General features: G+C 38.9%; 1 protein-coding gene across 1 annotated transcript; it reads left to right on the top strand.

The window, feature by feature from the left end:
• The first annotated feature begins 8,817 nt into the window (after positions 1-8,817).
• Positions 8,818-20,388, top strand: ets2 (v-ets avian erythroblastosis virus E26 oncogene homolog 2). Its single transcript, XM_081355146.1, has 10 exons — positions 8,818-9,119; positions 9,590-9,643; positions 10,730-10,838; positions 11,450-11,569; positions 11,864-12,064; positions 13,346-13,408; positions 14,224-14,433; positions 16,062-16,319; positions 17,659-17,777; positions 18,697-20,388. Exons 2-10 carry the CDS (start codon positions 9,596-9,598, stop codon positions 18,910-18,912), a joined length of 1,344 nt encoding a protein of 447 aa, XP_081211272.1. The 5' UTR covers positions 8,818-9,119; positions 9,590-9,595; the 3' UTR covers positions 18,913-20,388.
• The last annotated feature ends 218 nt before the right edge of the window (positions 20,389-20,606 follow it).

Genomic DNA, 20,606 nt, shown 5'->3' with positions numbered 1-20,606 from the left:
AGTGTCCTTCCACACCTCCATCCCCAGTTTGCAAGGAAGAAACAAGCCCTTGAGCCCACTGTATCCTTGTGCAAAACGCACACATACTACATAAGATTTGTGGAATTCTACGTATAATAATCATGGATGTACTGTTTGAAGATTGACAGGGAGAGGACAAGCATACTATTAGGACTGTACTTACAGGTTACAAGCGCCACACTGTTTTTTTGTTTGTTTTTTTCATTAAAAGGTTTGAGTACAATCGGTAAAAAATCAAAAGTTAGGAACAACACAGCCAACAGTGGGTATTGAGGATCAACTCCTGCATATTGTAGCCTACATTTTAAACACAAGGGTTATTTCAAATAATATCTAAAGAGTACAGCACATTCACAGTTCATTTTCTTCCTCCAAGCAGAGAAATGTACACTTAACTTATAAAAAAACAACGACTACTACCATCCACAGAGTAAATGTATTCCCTTGTCTGGTTTAGATTTCGTTCGTGTAAACATCCATACGCAGCACAAAAGTCCGGTATCATCCATGAATTCGAAGTACAGGCGGAGATAGCAGCGTTAGCTACTTCCTATGACAAGACTATGACTACTTCCCATTTTGACGCATGCTTAGAACCCCAAGGCGACATCTAGTGTATATATCTATGGTTTATATCAACATGATGAAGCTGCACAGTTTGATTCTCACACACACTAAAGTAAACACCATCATGGTAACACTCATGACATTTAAAAAATGCAAATAAACAATTGAACAACATTAAATGTAACATAAAACCCTAATGTACATCACTGGTTAGAAAAAACTATGAAGAAACAGTTATTTCAACAAAAAGACATCAGATGTGACGTTTCACGCAGGGAATTGTGGGAATGTCAATTTACATTTTTTCACTGTAAATTCTACAATTACTTGTTCTTTTTCACTTCCATAAACTGTAAATTTACATTAAATGTCCGGTCAGATCTACCACAGTTTTTCTATAGTACCGAAACTTTTTTTTAAGCGATTAACATGTTTCCACCGCAGCATTTTTACAGTATTTTACCTTTAAATCACGATCATTGTTTACAGTGCTCGCTCTCATGAACCTGAGCTTTCCCGCGCTCACACTGAGACAGCTCTTCATATTAATGTCTTTATTTCGGGTTTGTAGCGACAGTGGCCTTCTTGTCATTTAGAAGTGTTGTGGGATTAGAGATCCACACACGACGCCTCCAGTCCTGTGCTGTATTATCCCTTTATTTATCACATTTCCGATGCCAAAACACATAATAATCCACAAGTTTGCATGTCCACATCCGATCCTGACACGGTCACGTGGTTTGCTTCCCTGATTAGTTCCACCTGACTTCACTTCTCTCTGGCTCTATTAACCCCACACTCCCCCCAGTGTCGAACAGTGGAACTGCACCACATCACACAGAGAGCATCACGGCTCAGGGCTATTAAAATAAACTCTCACACCAGATCAAACACACACACTTCATATTAGCAGAGTTTTGTCTGACCAACGACACACTGTTGGGCGTCATGAAGAGCACTCTCATCTTCAGTGTGCCTTAGCGTAATACCGTAAAATAGTTCAAATTGTAGAAACTTCTTCAGATTGTTCACATGCACAGACATATAGCACACACACACACACACACACACACACACACACACACACACACACACACACACACACACACACACACACACACACACACACACACACACACACACACACACATGCTGTTGAAACATTATTATTTTTATTTTTCACCAAACGAGTCAGTGCAACATATGCAGAAATATTTACATCATTCTGAATGGCAGTGTTTTGAAATGTCAAACAGGACGTCATGTCAGATTGTGTGTGTTGTGCAGAGAACCTGTTCAGTGTGTTTAAGAAGAGCCATTCTGAACTGCACAATATGTGTTCAGACTTTTGGAGACTTGAAGAGGTTTTGCTCTGTGTGTGAGTGTTAATAACTGTGCTGTGTGTGTGAGTTTAGTGAAGCAACTGGAAAAAACTGGAAAATATGTAAACTCATGATGAGCTGGTCTCTTCTGTCGTCTATCGTCGTAAATTAATGAACATTAATGATGTGCATCAATAAATAATGTAGGCCTTGCAATAAATACTGCAATATTCCGTAAAAAAACTAGGAAGTATAAATTTTGATTTGATAAGAGTGATGTGAAGATGATGGTGTTCTCCAGCAGGAGGCGCTATAGACACACAGCTGAACTTCTGAAGATCATCATAATCACTGAGATGATGCGCAGTCTCTCAGAACACACACACACACACACACACACACACACACACACACACACACACACAGAGAGCTCAGGCGTGTGCGGGTGTTCGGAACACAACACGCTCGGAGCGGGACTGTGTGTTTACAGTCTGTTTGTTTCAATCCGTCCTTGACCTCTTCAGGCGTTATGAATATGAATATGAGCACCTAACGAACATGCGGTGTCCATGGAAACCGGCTCACTCACAGCGCTGTCTGGGTGCGAGGGAGAGAAACGGTTATGCGCGCGCGCGAGTGTTTTCACGGACACGAGACCAGGGCCACGGGTTGCTAAGCAACAGTCAATGCGAGAGAGAGCAGACAGAAGTTGATCTTCAGATATCAGCGATACTGGATTCATAATGCAGAAACACTGCAAACAACAACAAACACATCAGATATTCCTGTGAGGAAAACGATCATGCGTGAACACTAACATCTGTCACATCTTTTAAATGTTACTACTTGTTTGAGAACGTTCAGTTTAGAGAACATTCAAAAGTAACATTCACATAATGTTTGAAGATTGATACAATGGAACGTTTCGTTAACGTTCACATAACCGAAAAAAAACAATTTAAAAAACGGGACGTTCATAAATAACGTTTTTGGGAACATTAGCTGATTTTCTAAGTTTTCTTAGCTGTTAGTTACCCAGCATGCATTACAGCGCAAAGAACTTGTGCATTTGCGTGTTCATTCATATTTAAAGTCATAAGTCAATATTTTCCAATTCATCATTACATGTCAGATATGTGTGGAATAATAGCTCATGTTTACTGTAATAGCTGCGGATCGTTTTGCATGTAAGGACTTGTTTTGGTTGAGACGAGTTCTGATCAGCACAGTTAGCCCTCTCTGCACACATGTGAAACACATTGTTTAAGTAGTCGATCATTTTATCCCTTAAAACTCATCTTTGATCACCAAAATTACATATTTAAATTGTCTTGCCTTAAAATATCTTGAATGTAACTCGACACCCTCGCCTCATTTAGTATGCGCGGTTCTATGAATATGCAAACGAGCCCCGCCTCCACTCACTCACTCAGCTCAGAGATCCACTGGTTGACGATCACACGTTGATCTGATTGGTTACAAGGTAGTTTGTGACGTCAGAAACACCAGCGATTTCAAAGCGTGTTTTTGAGACTGTCTTTGGTTCACTGCAGTTTTAAGGAGGAAATACTCAGCAATGCTGTCGACTTATGAATTTACACATGGTTTGTCTTAAAGCAGATTAAAAACACCACATAGACACATAAACTACATTAAAAGCTGGATTTACACCACAGGGGGACTTTAAATGAAAAGAAAGTAAAATCTGATGTGAACAAGAAAGTTGTTCAAACTTGCTCAAAAAATACAGAGATTTGAAATGTAAAATATGAAAAATCATTTATGTTTTGCCATTAAATTGCCTAATTTACCCAAAGCTCATGATGCATTATGATATGCTCTCGTCTTGCTGCAGATAAATGTTATTTTATGAGTCATGAAGATGAGAAACACTCACTGTCCTTCAGAGAGTGTCAGATCTCTCCAACAGGATCTGTGTGAAACTACTGGAGCGAGAGCTGAGTGTTCATGAGAGACACGGGAACAGGTTTCAGGAGGAGGTTTCACAGCGATGCCATATAGAAGAACCCTTAAAAACATTGGGTTATTTTTTTAACCCAGCTGTTGGGTTACACATATTGGGTCACTATGTTGGGTTATTTTCCATAAATGTTAAAATCATTGGGTAATTTCTAGTAATAACCCGGCTGTTGGGTTAAATACCTATGCTGTATGTACACTTGTGCATTTTGAATTTATGTACACAATTATGTATATTTACATTGCATTCTAGACTCTCCAATATTTAGTTTTTCATTTAGAAATATTTTTGTTGAGACATTTTTATTGTTTTGTACAAATAAACAATCTGTATTTGAAAAAACAAAGTGCATTTTATTTATTAAAATAATGTCATAAATAAAAATAAATAGTTAATTTAACTGTTGGGTTACTGTTGACCCAGCTGGCTATTAACCCATGCATTGGGCTAAAATAACCCACAGTTGGGAAGAAGCTGCTAGACCAGCCCACAGTTGGGTCACTCGTTGGGTTATTTCTAACCCAGCATTATTAAGCGAGTAATACTACAGTACAATTGAACTGTTAAATAAAAAAAAAACTTGAGTATTTATTAATATTAATAATAATAATAATTGTATTTTACAGAACAACAGTAAAATTACAAACGTAAAACCATAGAGCAGGCCTATTTATCTTGATAAAAACCGCAGGGACGACCAAAGCCTCCTGTCCTCACACATACTTTAATGACACCACAGATTACTAAAGGCTCATTCACACCAAGAACAATGTATAACAAAGATATTTCTAAAAATCGAAGAGCAGGGTCAACAACACAACTATAACCATAACAGCACAGAGAAACGATATTGTTTGAATCACTTTTAAAATATTGTTTCCCTTCCAGCTGAAGAACAATAAAACATTGACAGCCAATCAGAATCCACCCTGCTGTAAAGAACTAGAGCATTTAAAGCAGCAGACGACATTATCGTTGTTGTAATTGACATTACTGTAGTTATCGTTGTCGTTCTCGGCCCTTTGGCTTTAGTGGAATTTCATTGGCATGATTCAATATCTGACCGTTATCAGTTTGTAGCAGTAAATGAAGAGATGTCTCATCGATCACAGGTTCAGTATGGCGTACCACTCTGTACATGCTACACACACACACACACACACACACACACACACACACACACACACACATACACACACACACACACTCTGTACATGCTACCCTCACACACACACACACACACACACACACACACACACACACACACACACACACACACACACACACTCTGTACATGCTACCCTCACACACACACACACACACACACACACACACACACACACACACACACACACACACACACACACACACACACACACACACACACACACAAACACTGTACATGCTACCCTTAGGAGATATCATTATATGGCATTAGTTTTCACTGTTATGCTGATGATACTCAGCGAAACTTACCAATTCACTAAATTAACGGAATGCACAGCTGATATAAAAACTGGATGACTTGTAATTTCCTACTACTACAGTTTTTTACAATCACTTTGCTACTATTTTCAGAACCTTGATGTCATTTTTCAAAACTCTAGACACAAAACTCAAAACGGTTATCACGTGTAACACAGGCTGTCTAATGTTCAAAACACTGCATTGTGCATTCACATCTTTAAGGAAATCTTGCACTTGCGCAATCATTGGTTCAAAAAACAAATTTACTGTGAAATACCATTGAAACATAACTATAGATCACCCACACACAAGCAACCGATAGTTTCACTGTGTCATTGTTCGTACAATCATTAAATATTGTAGAACAAAATAGGTGATACAGGTTTCATTATGGCACTACATGTACAGTAAATACATCTCTGTAAAGGCACTGCAGTAGTAGAGAGAATACGACAGTGGAATCATTGAACAAAGTTTGTAATATATTGATGCAAAACACTACAGTACAATCACAACATAGGTTTATTTGAATCAAAGCAAAAATAATTAGCTATGAAATAGAAAAGAAAAGACAGTACTGTAAAACATCAAATGCAGTGTTCCTCAACTTGCTTGCTTGTACTGTAAGAAACAGAACAGGAGTGATGATCTATACAGTGCAGTGCTGTCAATACTGTACATAGTCTGAAAAGGTAGTACAGTGTTTGGGACCATAGACACAGTGTCTGATGAAGCAGTATGATCAAATATTAGGCTACATCCATGGATATTGTAGTCTCATTGGTTCATGCTCAATTAGCGTGGAGCAAGGACCAATTAGACTACAATATCCATGGATCGTTATCTTGAAACTTTCATGATTTACTGTAAACATGGAAGATTGTTTGTCTGTTTCCATACAACTATGTATTAAGAGTAATGCAACAGTAACTTATCATTTTGAGCAGTTGTATCAATTGATAGTTAGATCAATGTAAGGAAATGAATAGACACTCATTTGAAATGTAATGTGTGAATTGCCCTTTGAAATAGCAGTACTTTTATGTTAAGTTGTGTCATATTGAACAGGTGATTTTTGTTGAATGAACAAATGATCTAAGTTTTATGTGTATTGTATCCAAGCAATTGAGAAAAGGGTTAGAGTTTTGAAAAATGTGCATTTTGATCATTGGTTGTGAGTTTTGTGTCTAGAGTTGTGAAAAATGACATCAAGGTTCTGAAAATAGTAACAAAGTGATTGTAAAAAACTGTAAATTCTGGAAAAACAGAGATTCCAATTATTGGACAAAAAATCTCTGCATGTAATGCTCTAGAATACTGTCTAACACTCGATGGCTGCTCTGTTAAGCCTTCGTCGTCGATTAGGAACCTGTGTGTGTGTGTGTGTGTGTGTGTGTGTGTGTGTGTGTGTGTGTGTGTGTGTGTGTGTGTGTGTGTGTGTGTGTGTGTGTGCTCTTTGATACCAATCTTTCATTTGAAAGTCACGTGTCTAGTATCTGTAAAACTGCATTTTTCCATCTTAAAAATATATCTAAATTACGCCATATGCTCTCATTGACAAATGCGGAACAGTTAGTTCATGCGTTCATGACCTCAAGGCTAGATTACTGTAATGCTCTACTGGGTGGTTGCCCTGCACGCTTAATAAACAAACTACAGCTGGTCCAAAACGCAGCAGCTCGAGTTCTTACCAGAACCAGGAAGTATGACCATATTAGCCCGGTTCTGTCAACACTGCAACGTGTGCAGCGCAAATCTGTCATATCGGCTACATGAAATTATAATAAGAACATTATAATTGTGTGTTTGGGATGGGGCTTTTATTAGTGAGACTTTTGTTTTGTAATTAATCTTTTAAAAATTATATCAAAATTTGGATTTAGATTTATCTGCCAATATATCGGTTATCGGCTTTCAAGTATAAAGAATTATCGGTATCAGCCAAAATGTGCATATCCGTGCATCCCTGGTCTCCCTAGAGCACTGTAAGAAGCAGACACACTCCGCCAGCTTACATCTACAAACACATCTCTTCAACCTGGCATACACATAGAACATGATCAATTTCTATAATTGAAATCAGTTAGATGATTGTCAGGCTGCATAAACTTGTTCAGCAGAAACCGGGAACAGATCCTATAACACTGGATGTACTCGTATCATAAGAAGAATGGCATCTACACTAACTTGACTGTTAATTTGCATATATTGGACCCGGACAGGTTTAGTGTGAGTTGGAGTCGGTCAGGTTGGAGTGTGTGTAAGACTCATTCACACTCTCAGCAGGATCACACACTCCTCTGTGTCAGCGTTTATCAGCAGCGTCCTCCCACACACACTCAGTATTCAGTGTGACCGCCGCTGATCTGCTATTGTCTTCTCCGTGTGGCCGACTCTGTCGATTCTTTTAAAAAGCAACTAAAGACACTGTTATTTCAACAAGCTTTTAGTTGACTGGGCTTTATTGCCTTTTATTTTAAATTGTATAATCGTAAGTTTTATTTTGTATGATTGCACTTTGTAAAGCACTTTGTGATTGTATCTGTGAAAAGCGCTCTATAAATAAACTTTACTTACTTACTTCTCAGAGCCTCAGAGAGAAGATAAAGGACATCCATGAGTCTCTCACTGCACGAACGCTTATTCAAATGTTCTTCACACTACGACTAATGTTCTTTTGAGAAGAGTCCACTGAAAGGTTCTTAGGGAGACACTCGCTTAATAATGCTGGGTTAGAAATAACCCAACGAGTGACCCAACTGTGGGCTGGTCTAGCAGCTTCTTCCCAACTGTGGGTTATTTTAGCCCAATGCATGGGTTAATAGCCAGCTGGGTCAACAGTAACCCAACAGTTAAGTTAACAATTTATTTTTATTTATGACATTATTTTAATAAATAAAATACACTTTTTTTTAAAATACAGATTGTTTATTTGTGTAAAACAATAAATATGTCTCTACAAAATATTTTTAAATGACAAACTAAATATTGGAGAGTCTAGAATGTAATGTAAATATACATAACTGTGTACATAAATTCAAAATACACAAGTGTACATACAGCATAGGTATTCAACCCAACAGCCGGGTTATTACTAGAAATTACCCAATGATTTTAACATTTATGGAAAATAACCCAACATAGTGACCCAATATGTGTAACCCAACTGTTGGATTTAAAAACAATAAGCCAACGTTTTTTACTGTGTACTATATTTCCTTAATTATCCGTTTCATTTTTATACTTTATAAATAATAATAATTATTTATTAAACAAATATATCTTTAGAAGTTGTATTATAATTGCACCTAGATTTGTTTCCCAAATCGTTTTCCCTATTTTTAATGAAATAATGCGCGTACAGATAATATCACATAATTTTAACTCAAGTCCAACAGTGAGTTACTGTATATGAGTGCGCGCGGCCCTTTGGCCCCTCCCACCTCTATCGTCATCGTCATCATCCGTGAGCGCGCGCGCTGAACTCGCTCATAAATACTGAAGATTCGCTCACGCGCACAGACGAAACACAACCTAAACGCGCTCACATAACCCATCGACACACACACACACACACACACACACACACATATCTATCTATCTATCTATCTATCTATCTATCTATCTATCTATCTATCTATCACGAGCTGCGAATATCAGCGCTATCGGTCGATATCAGGAGTGTAATCGATCAGAGGAATAAAACAAACCGCAGAATTCACATCGGAATTACTTCACCTATTTCTGCGGGAACTCAACAGGTTAGTGGCATTAAACCGATCAATTCTACAATATCATTAATATCAGCCATTCACACGATTTACAGACAGCAGTTTGATTCTGTTCATTCTACTTTGAATTCTATTCGTTTCCTGTTCTGTTTTGTTTATAATCATTGTGTATTTTGATTCTGCAGTTGCGATGTGAAATATACACGAATAATCAGATTTCGATAATGACTAAATCATGTACTTTAGTGTTATATAATGTATATGAAGCTGAATCGCATTCTGTTCTGCTCGCTCATCAGTGACTCATGAATCATGAATCACATTCACGTTTGACTCGCAGAAACTTTCAGATTCTCTTCTGATCAGACATTATCAGTTTAATTAGACACGTTACAATTTACGCATTTACTGTTGTTGATTTTCAGTTAGATGGAAGAAGAAAATAATGATTATGATAATAATAATATGTATTTGTTATAAATATTTTCTTGCTTTCTCAGGTCTCAATGTGCAACATGGAGCCTATGTTACCTGCATTTAGAAACACACTAAAGGTAAGATCAGTGTTTATACTTTATATTATTTTTGGATTATTTCTCAGCCAGGTTTGTGTGTTTGATGTCACACACCCAGATGTGCTCGTTTATTATCAGACACACATCTGCTTGTTGTGTGAGCGCGCTCTCGATTAGATCTGTGCTGTGATTGGTCGAGAGGAGAGCTGCTGTAAAGTCATTGGAGGTCAGCTCCGGTTCGCCCACGCTTTTCACTCTAGCACGGAACCGGAAAGCCATATATGGTCGTGCACTCCCATTGGTGGAGTGGCTCTAGTGATGATGTCATGCGTAAGGGCGTGTCTTCTGGGTTTTTCCTGCCCGTGCCGGTTTGAACTCAATAAAGAGTTTTGTGTGTGTGTGTGTGTGTGTGTGTGTGTGTGTGTGTGTGTGTGTGTGAGAGATATTATCTTTAACCTGTTCACGCCCACTTTTTGAGCACAGATCTGAATTGTAATGACCTAAGAATGTTCTGTTCTTAAAGAAACACTCAGCGGATTATTGCAGAAGTGAAAGCACTTCAAAACTGAAAGTGTATAACAGTTATAGAAGTTTGTCTACTGTTAAGCAAACTTACTGAACAAAACATTATATATTACTGCTTTTTTTACTAAATAATTTGGCCTCTGTAGCCAATAATTTTATCCCTTAAAACTCAACTCTGATCATCAAAATTACATATTTAAAAGTGTTTTCTTTGAAAAAAAAAATCTTCATGCCTTAAAATATCTTGAATGTAACTCGACACCCTCGCCTCATTTAGTATGCGCAGCTCAGAGATCCACTGGTTGACGATCACACATTGATCTGATTGGTTACAAGGTAGTTTGTGACGTCAGAAACACCAGCGATTTCAAAGCGTGTTTTTGAGACTGTCTTTGGTTCACTGCAGTTTTAAGGAGGAAATACTCAGCAATGCTGTCGACTTATGAACTTACACATGCTTTGTCTATAAGCGTATTAAAAACACCACATAGACACATAAACTACATTAAGAGCTGGATCTTCAATTTTAAAGTTGGTTCCTGTGAGATTTTGTTTTGGTACTTTACCGATTGTAAAGCCGCTTGTGTGTGTTCTCCTCAGCGTCAGGCGGCGTTCGAGATGTTCGAGGACCCGATGTCCCTGTTCTCCAGCTTCTGCCCGCTGGAGGAGGAGCAGGCGGTGCCGTCCGGCCTGGACTGCTTCTCTCAGGGTAAGAACACCATCACTGCGGATCGCTTCAGTCTCAGCCATTCAGATTTCTGTCGATTCCTATTTTCAATTCCAATAAAGTAAAAAAAAAAACACATTTAGTCTTATTGCAAAACATTTAACTGTCTCTGAATATCACGAACACAAACAGGCTAAAGAACTCTTACACAAGGAGCGTTCGCCTGAAAACACCATAGAAGAACAACTAGCCGAACTGATATAAACTTCAAGCGTTATTAAAGACAATAAACACTCAATGATTAAAAAAGAACAAATAAAAAAATAGCAATCACAACAAATAGACACAACTGAATCAAATGTAAAATAACACAGCAGTTTATAAATACAATATACATTACAAATATAGTTACAGAAGTTATTCAGTGAATTTTCTCTTTGTCTTTTGATATTTGATTAGTGTTATTATAGAAGCACTGAAACAGTCGTCTCACACTTAAAGTCATATTGAAACGCTCACAGAGGAATCGATAAGAGGAATCGAAATTTTAATTTTATAACAAGTATCCGATTCCCAACCCGACTCATTCCTGGCCAACATGTTCCTGTGAGTTCACAGCAGATCTCCACTGGTGTCGTGTGTGTGTGTTTCAGACGCCGGTGTGTGTGCGGTGCCGCTGCTGACGCCCTGCAGTAAAGCCGTGGTCAGTCAGGCGCTGAAGGACAGCTTCAACGGCTTCTCGAAGGTCCAGCGCATCTGTGGCATCTCCAGCGGTGAGTCCCGTCTCCTGACACTAGCAGTGCAGCGGCTCGGAGATATCCGGGATCCGCACGGTTCGGCACGCGTGTGATTCGCGGATTAACTGCTAAATGTAATGTTGTATCGAAGAACTTCAAGTGAGCTTTAAGTAATAAATTATTATAATTTTTTCTGATCCGAAAAATGATCCAATCTGTGGCTCAGAAACCATAAATGATCCGCTCCGTGAGTTCTGTGATCCGTTGCACCACCACTGAGCACATGTTTGTTCTGAGGACGATGTGTTAGTGATGACGTCTGTCCCGTAGACCCGCGGAAGTGGAGCAAGCAGCACGTGTCCCAGTGGCTGTACTGGGCGTCCGGAGAGTTCAGCCTCACCAACATCAACTTCTTTAAGTTCGACATGAGCGGGCAGGAGCTGTGCGACCTGGGAAAGGACGGGTTCCTGGATCTGGCTCCGGATTTCGTGGGCGATATTCTGTGGGAACATCTGGAGCAGATGATGAGAGGTAACCCAGCGTTCTGCTCTCGACTTTGAGTTAGGGTTAGGGATGCAGGATAAATCGTTTGAATTGAGGACTGATATAGAATAGTGAATGTAGAAATTCCACGTTTTTTCAGTAGTGTTTACAGAATCATTATATATGCAGTAAATGTGTCTTGATTTAAGAATGTTTAGATATCTGTGAAATATAAAGACAGAAACACTGAGGAGAAAATCATTGACTGAAACTCTAATCAAATGTAAAGACTAGCGATGCACAATATATATCAGCCACCATATCGGTATCGGACGAAATATGTTCATTTTTAATGTTATCGTTATTGGCCGGATAAGAAAATCTGGCCGACATATTAAAGCTGATAAATATTGTATTATTTCTTTCAACACTTCAGATGCGCACTGTTCAACATGATGATTTTAGAATTGCTTGAAATATGATTGAAATCACTTCAAAAAAGGAAAATGCAGTTCAGTGCAACATGTGCAGCGCAAGTCTGTCATATCGGCTACAGAACATTATAATGAGAACATCATAATTGTGTGCTTGTGACGTGGCTTTTAATGATGAGACTTTTGTTTTTGTAATCAGGCTCTCAAAAATTATATAAAAATATGGATTTAGATTTATCGGCCAATATATCGTTAATCGGCTTTCAAATATAAAGATTTATCGGTTATCGGTTTCCAAAAATAAAGAATTATCAGTTATCGGCTTTTAAATATAAAGAATTATCAGTTATCGGCTTTTAAATATAAAGAATTATCCGTTTCCAAAAATTAAGAATTATTGGTTGTCGGCTTTAAAATACAAAGAATTATCGGTTATCGGTTTCCAAAAATAAAGAATTATCGGTTATCGGCTTTCAAATATAAAGAATTATCAGTTATCGGTTTCCAAATATAAAGAATTATCGGTTATCGGTTTCCAAAAATAAAGAATTATCGGTTGTCGGCTTTAAAATACAAAGAATTATCGGTTATCGGTTTCCAAAAATAAAGAATTATCGGTTATCGGTTTCCAAAAATAAAGAATTATCGGTTATCGGCTTTCAAATACAAAGAATTATCGGTTATCGGTTTCCAAAAATAAAGAATTATCGGTTATCGGTTTCCAAAAATAAAGAATTATCGGTTATCGGCTTTCAAATATAAAGAATTATCAGTTATCGGCTTTCAAATATAAAGAATTATCGGTTATTGGTATAAGCCAAAATGTTGATATGGGTGCATGCCTACTTTGGTGTGATTCCGGAGCTGACGTCTGATTGGGTGTTTTCTCCCTCAGCCTGTCAGGAGGGCGACGAGGTGAAAGTCTCTGAGTGTGGATGGACGAGCAGCAGCTCCAGCAGTAAGTGTTGTTTCTTTCCATGTCTGTCAGGATGTTTACATGCACTGATTTTCATCAATCTTTATTTATCTCAGAATCTCAGAGAGAAGAGAGTCAATTTTAACAATTCAAGCTGATTCAAGGCGAGACACTACAGGCATTGTTTTTCATGCATTTGGTCTATTTTGCTTACATAACATTTGCTTCTATTCAGCCTAGTGGAAAGGAAACATGCAAAATGCAAATTTAAGTGTTTATTTTATTGCACTTTATCTCTTTGCATCTGTTAATTTTAATTTCAGTACATAGTTTGAGTCAGAAATCTCCACTTCAGCAGCTTTACACACACCAAACTTTAGTTTTATAAACATTCTGTCCTGTTTGGTTATATATATATATATATATATATATATATATATATATATATATATATATATATATAGGCTATATATGTATATCCTCACCTGATTTATACAACATTTTATTTCTAAAAACATGGTGAAAATGTATTTTCTTTCTGTCTGTTGACAGTATTTTCTGATTGATGGAGTGAAAAACTTGGTTTTATCCAATGTTTCCAAAGTTTCAGCAAATGGTTGCATGTTTAAACAAAACATTCCAGAAAACTTATAATACAAAGCATTTGTCTTAATGTACTGTAATTAATCAACTGTGGAAAGAATGATGACATCTAGTTAAAGTCTTTACGTTATTCACCTGTAGTGTCTTGTCTTAATAGAGTCAGAGGTTCGGAACAAGCCCTGAGGGGATTGCTGTGGAACATCAACAGCGATCTTGTAATCTGACTACAGTGTGATGTGTGTTTGTGTCTGAAGGTCTCAGTCTGGAGGAATGTTCTCTGAAAGTTCCTGATAATCGCATGAGTCTCCTCCGAGAGCTCTTCGAGACGTCTAACGATTCAGCCCTGTTGGCATCGGGTCAGGAGCTCTCCATGTATCCCAAACCTCAGCTCAGCACCGTCAGCATCAGCTACATGAGTCGAGAGTCCTCCGCCGCTAAAGCTGCTCAGCGTCTCAATACAACAGGTCAGATATCAGACATCTCCCACATCTGTCATCGCCTTACACACATCTGTCATCGCCTTACACACATCTGTCATCGCCTTACACACATCTGTCATCGCCTTACAACTTATTACTTTTTTAATGTAACGATTAAAGTAACGCATTACAAGTAACATGCATTTCGTAGTCAGATTACTTTTTGATGTAACAAGTAACGCATTACAAGTAACATGCATTTCGTAGTCAGATTACTTTTTGATGTTACAAATAACGCATTACAAGTAACATGCATTTCGTAGTCAGATTACTTTTTGATGTAACAAGTAACGCATTACAAGTAACATGCATTTCGTAGTCAGATTACTTTTTGATGTAACAAATAACGCATTACAAGTAACATGCATTTCGTAGTCAGATTACTTTTTGATGTTACAAATAACGCATTACAAGTAACATGCATTTCGTAGTCAGATTACTTTTTGATGTTACAAATAACGCATTACAAGTAACATGCATTTCGTAGTCAGATTACTTTTTGATGTAACAAGTAACGCATTACAAGTAACATGCATTTCGTAGTCAGATTACTTTTTGATGTAACAAGTAACGCATTACAAGTAACATGCATTTCGTAGTCAGATTACTTTTTGATGTAACAAATAACGCATTACAAGTAACATGCATTTCGTAGTCAGATTACTTTTTGATGTAACAAGTAACGTATTACAAGTAACATGCATTTCGTAGTCAGATTACTTTTTGATGTAACAAGTAACGCATTACAAGTAACATGCATTTCGTAGTCAGATTACTTTTTGATGTAACAAGTAACGTATTACAAGTAACATGCATTTCGTAGTCAGATTACTTTTTGATGTAACAAGTAACGTATTACAAGTAACATGCATTTCGTAGTCAGATTACTTTTTGATGTAACAAGTAACGCATTACAAGTAACATGCATTTCGTAGTCAGATTACTTTTTGATGTAACAAATAACGCATTACAAGTAACATGCATTTCGTAGTCAGATTACTTTTTGATGTTACAAATAACGCATTACAAGTAACATGCATTTCGTAGTCAGATTACTTTTTGATGTTACAAATAACGCATTACAAGTAACATGCATTTCGTAGTCAGATTACTTTTTGATGTAACAAGTAACGCATTACAAGTAACATGCATTTCGTAGTCAGATTACTTTTTGATGTAACAAGTAACGCATTACAAGTAACATGCATTTCGTAGTCAGATTACTTTTTGATGTAACAAATAACGCATTACAAGTAACATGCATTTCGTAGTCAGATTACTTTTTGATGTAACAAGTAACGTATTACAAGTAACATGCATTTCGTAGTCAGATTACTTTTTGATGTAACAAGTAACGCATTACAAGTAACATGCATTTCGTAGTCAGATTACTTTTTGATGTAACAAGTAACGCATTACAAGTAACATGCATTTCGTAGTCAGATTACTTTTTCGATGTAACGAGTAAATTAACTCATTAACTAAGTAACATAATTAGATAATTTTTAAGGGAGCAACGCAAGATTGTAACGCATTACTGTCCCAACACCGGTCGTCACAGTGAGTTGATGTCCTAGAGTGTGTGTGTAACCGAGCGCTGTGTGTCTCCACAGTCTCGTCCCGGGATCAGACGTCGGTGGAGAGTGTGGAGAGCGCTGAGGAGTGTGTTCTCCGCTCATGGGGAAGCCACTCGTCTCTCGCTGACGCCCAGCGCGTCCCGTCCTACGACAGCTTCGAGGAGGAGTTCGGATCCGCCCCGCTGGGTCTGGGCAAACAGGGACTGTCCTTCAAAGACTACGTTCAGGAGAGGAACGAGCCGCTGGAACAGGGCAAACCTGTGATCGCTGCCGCAGTGCTCGCCGGCTTCACCGGTGCGTTACATCACTGCATTACTGTGTGTGTGTGTGTGTGTGTTGGACAGGTAGTGGCCCCAGCCAGCTGTGAGTTTAACGTGTGTGTGTGTGTGTGTGTGTGTGTGTGTGTTGGACAGGTAGTGGCCCCAGCCAGCTGTGAGTTTAACGTGTGTGTGTGTGTGTGTGTGTGTGTTGGACAGGTAGTGGCCCCATCCAGCTGTGAGTTTAACATGTGTGTGTGTGTGTGTGTGTGTGTGTGTGTTGGACAGGTAGCGGCCCCATCCAGCTCTGAGTTTAACGTGTGTGTGTGTGTTGGACAGGTAGTGGCCCCAGCCAGCTGTGAGTTTAACATGTGTGTGTGTGTGTGTGTGTGTGTGTGTGTGTGTGTTGGACAGGTAGCAGCCCCATCCAGCTGTGAGTTTAACATGTGTGTGTGTGTGTGTGTGTGTGTGTTGGACAGGTAGCAGCCCCATCCAGCTGTGAGTTTAACATGTGTGTGTGTGTGTGTGTGTGTGTGTGTGTGTGTGTGTTGGACAGGTAGCGGCCCCATCCAGCTGTGAGTTTAACATGTGTGTGTGTGTGTGTGTGTGTGTGTGTGTGTGTGTGTGTTGGACAGGTAGCGGCCCCATCCAGCTCTGAGTTTAACGTGTGTGTGTGTGTGTGTGTGTGTGTGTGTGTGTGTGTGTGTGTGTGTTGGACAGGTAGCGGCCCCATCCAGCTCTGAGTTTAACGTGTGTGTGTGTGTGTGTGTGTGTGTGTGTGTTGGACAGGTAGCAGCCCCATCCAGCTGTGAGTTTAACGTGTGTGTGTGTGTGTGTGTGTTGGACAGGTAGTGGCCCCAGCCAGCTGTGAGTTTAACGTGTGTGTGTGTGTGTGTGTGTGTGTGTGTGTGTTGGACAGGTAGCGGCCCCATCCAGCTGTGAGTTTAACGTGTGTGTGTGTGTGTGTGTGTTGGACAGGTAGCGGCCCCATCCAGCTGTGAGTTTAACGTGTGTGTGTGTGTGTGTGTGTGTTGGACAGGTAGCGGCCCCATCCAGCTGTGAGTTTAACGTGTGTGTGTGTGTGTGTGTGTGTGTGTGTGTTGGACAGGTAGCGGCCCCATCCAGCTGTGAGTTTAACATGTGTGTGTGTGTGTGTGTGTGTGTGTGTGTTGGACAGGTAGCGGCCCCATCCAGCTGTGAGTTTAACGTGTGTGTGTGTGTGTGTGTGTGTGTGTGTTGGACAGGTAGCGGCCCCATCCAGCTGTGAGTTTAACGTGTGTGTGTGTGTGTGTGTGTGTGTGTGTTGGACAGGTAGCGGCCCCATCCAGCTGTGAGTTTAACGTGTGTGTGTGTGTGTGTGTGTGTGTGTTGGACAGGTAGCGGCCCCATCCAGCTGTGGCAGTTCCTGCTGGAGCTTCTGACCGACACGAGCTGTCAGAACATCATCAGCTGGACCGGCGACGGCTGGGAGTTCAAACTCACCGACCCCGACGAGGTGACACACTCATTTTATAGCGGCAAATTAAAAAAAACAAGGAAATCCTGTACGCTATCAATACTAGCAAACGAGTATCAACATTTTATTAGCAACGTTTCGGTCTCGTGACCGTCATCCGGCATAAACCATACTAATGTGTTCTCTTCTTACACACACACACACACACACACACACACACACACACACACACACACACACACACACACACACACACACACACCCAGCAGGCTAACCGATATAATGGCAAATATAGAAATATAATAGAGCGGGGGTTTTCAATCTTTCAAATATGACACACCCCCACCCTAATATTTAAAAGACAGCTATGTGTTTAAAATGTATTACATTTAAATATTATTTATTTACTTTAATCAAATCAATGTAGTCTAATGCTTCAAATTATTTATTTATTGAAATAAAATTGTATTTCTTTATTTTACTCTTTTAAAAAAATATATTTGAATCAAATTTCCTTTATTTTAATATTTGTTTAATCGTTTTATCTATTTATTTAGTTTATCTAAGCTTTTCTTATTTTTATTTATTTCAAGTTTCAAATTTTATTTTAATCAAATGTTCTTATCTATTAATTTAAATAAAATGTATTTATTTTTAGCCAATTCTAATTTAATGCATTCATTTATTAGTTGATTTTATTATTTTAAATGAATTTTTAATCACGTTTTATTTTTGTAGTTTGATCAAATTAATTTATTTCAATCAAATTGTATTTATTTATTTATTTATTTTAATCAAATGTTCCTATTTAAATACAATTTTATTTCTTTGTTTTGGTCAATTATTTTAATCTAATGCATTAATTTATAATTTATTTATTTCGATAAAATGATATTGCTTTATTTAAAAAAAAGAATCTCAGTCAAACGTGTTAATACAGATGTGTTGTGTTCCTCAGGTGGCCCGTCGCTGGGGAAAGAGGAAGAACAAGCCCAAGATGAACTACGAGAAGCTGAGTCGAGGCTTGCGCTACTACTACGACAAGAACATCATCCACAAGACTTCTGGGAAGCGCTACGTTTACCGTTTCGTCTGCGACCTGCAGAACCTGCTGGGCTACACGGTGGAGGAGCTGCACAGCATGCTGGGAGTTCAGCCGGACACCGAGGACTGAGCCCGAACCCAACCCGTGTGTGTCGGTGCAGACCTCCAGAAGGTCTCGGTTTCTCTGCGGTTCCCCGTCTGAGGTCTGATCCTCTGTGTTCAGAACCAGGCCTGTACAGTAGACTAGCGGCGAGGCGGACACACAGAGCTCTTTTCTGCCGTTCGTCCACGCCAGGAATGCCTTTTCTGGGACGTTCCAGCGCTTTGTTCACTGAGAACTGGATTTTCAGGTTTGGAATCACATCATGTGGCCTTTCAAACGGAGAGAGCATTATTAACAATCATTCTGAACTTTACCTGTGCTTTGATTTAATCAGATCTGCTTCTGCTCGCCTGTGTTCGTGAGCGATTGATTGTACATTGAGATGATCCGATGTTTATTTATTTGACTGTGCTGAATACAGCAGGTCACGGACTGAGGGTTTGTTTCGCTCAGGTTAAAGAGACGTGTGAATGTTTACGCGTGTTTACCAAAGTGAAGAGTCGTCTCAGCACGGTGAACTCTGTGTTCTTCAGCGACGAATGTCTCGTTCTCACGCACACTTTCAGCGTCAGAACGACTGTGTAAAATACATTTATCTCCTGTATCTGCGTTACTGTAGACCCAGCTCACAGAACATGCTTTACAGGGCTCTTTCAACTGCTTACACACACAATCCTCACACAGAAACACACACCAGATCTGCAAAACCACACACCAGTTCTCGGCCTTCGACACACAATTCTCTCTGTAACACACACACATCTAACAGGAAGTCTCTTAAGTTCCTTTTTCAAACACAACCTATCAAAACACCACAGTAATTCATCAGAGCCTCACACACACTCACACACACACTCACCTGTGCAAACACTCATCGCTTTGCTGAACAGACACCAATCATGGCTTTAGAACAGGCCTATGAAAGGCCAAAGGTCGAGTTTGGTTTTGAATAACTATGTGTATATGATATATCCAAAAATATTATATTATGACGAAGGTGTTTGCAACGTAAGACAAACGTTTGCTTCTGAGATGTGTGTGATATTCTGAATGCAGTGCTTCATTCAGCGAGAGATGTGAGGCGTTGGGCATTTTGTGTGCAATTCTTGGATTTGTGTGTAAAGTTTTGAAAAAAAGAGGCAAAGTTTTGAAAATGTGTGTAAGCCGTTGAAAAACACTGTAAGAACGTTCCTATTAAGTTATGAAAGCGTTAGGGTTGGGGCATTCAAAATGTCTATTTTTTCAAATGTTTTAAAAATGTTTTTTTGTTGTTGCTATGTGAGCATTACGGGAACATTCAATTTAAAGACATGATAACTCTAAACGAACGTTCTATTATCGTAACTGGAAGAACTTTTGTTCAGATCTCTGAGAGAATGTTTCCTGGACTATTATTATTCTCATAATTTATACAGATCTCACGTGATTATTCATCACTACTTCTGTAAATGTGTGTATATGTGTGTGTATTTGATTGTTTTTCTAATATACAGTTGCTCTGAACTGGGTTCAGACTGGTTTATAGGTTTATTTTACAGATGATCTACGAGCGAGAGATTTATTGATCAGTTAAAGTGTTTCTAGGGAACGACTGCAGGATCTTCTGAATCACTCAGTCTTTATTATCAAACCTTTATTAGTCACACATGTGATGTTTGTGCTGAACGTCCTCTGAACCGAGTGACTTACACTGGTGGAAACATGTTCAGTGTGTGTGTGTG

Source organism: Scardinius erythrophthalmus, assembly GCF_964197995.2.
Source record: "Scardinius erythrophthalmus genome assembly, chromosome: 23".
NCBI lineage: Eukaryota > Metazoa > Chordata > Actinopteri > Cypriniformes > Leuciscidae > Scardinius > Scardinius erythrophthalmus.
The sequence above is the reverse complement of the archived record's forward strand: the minus strand, read 5'-3'. Positions and strand labels throughout refer to the sequence as shown.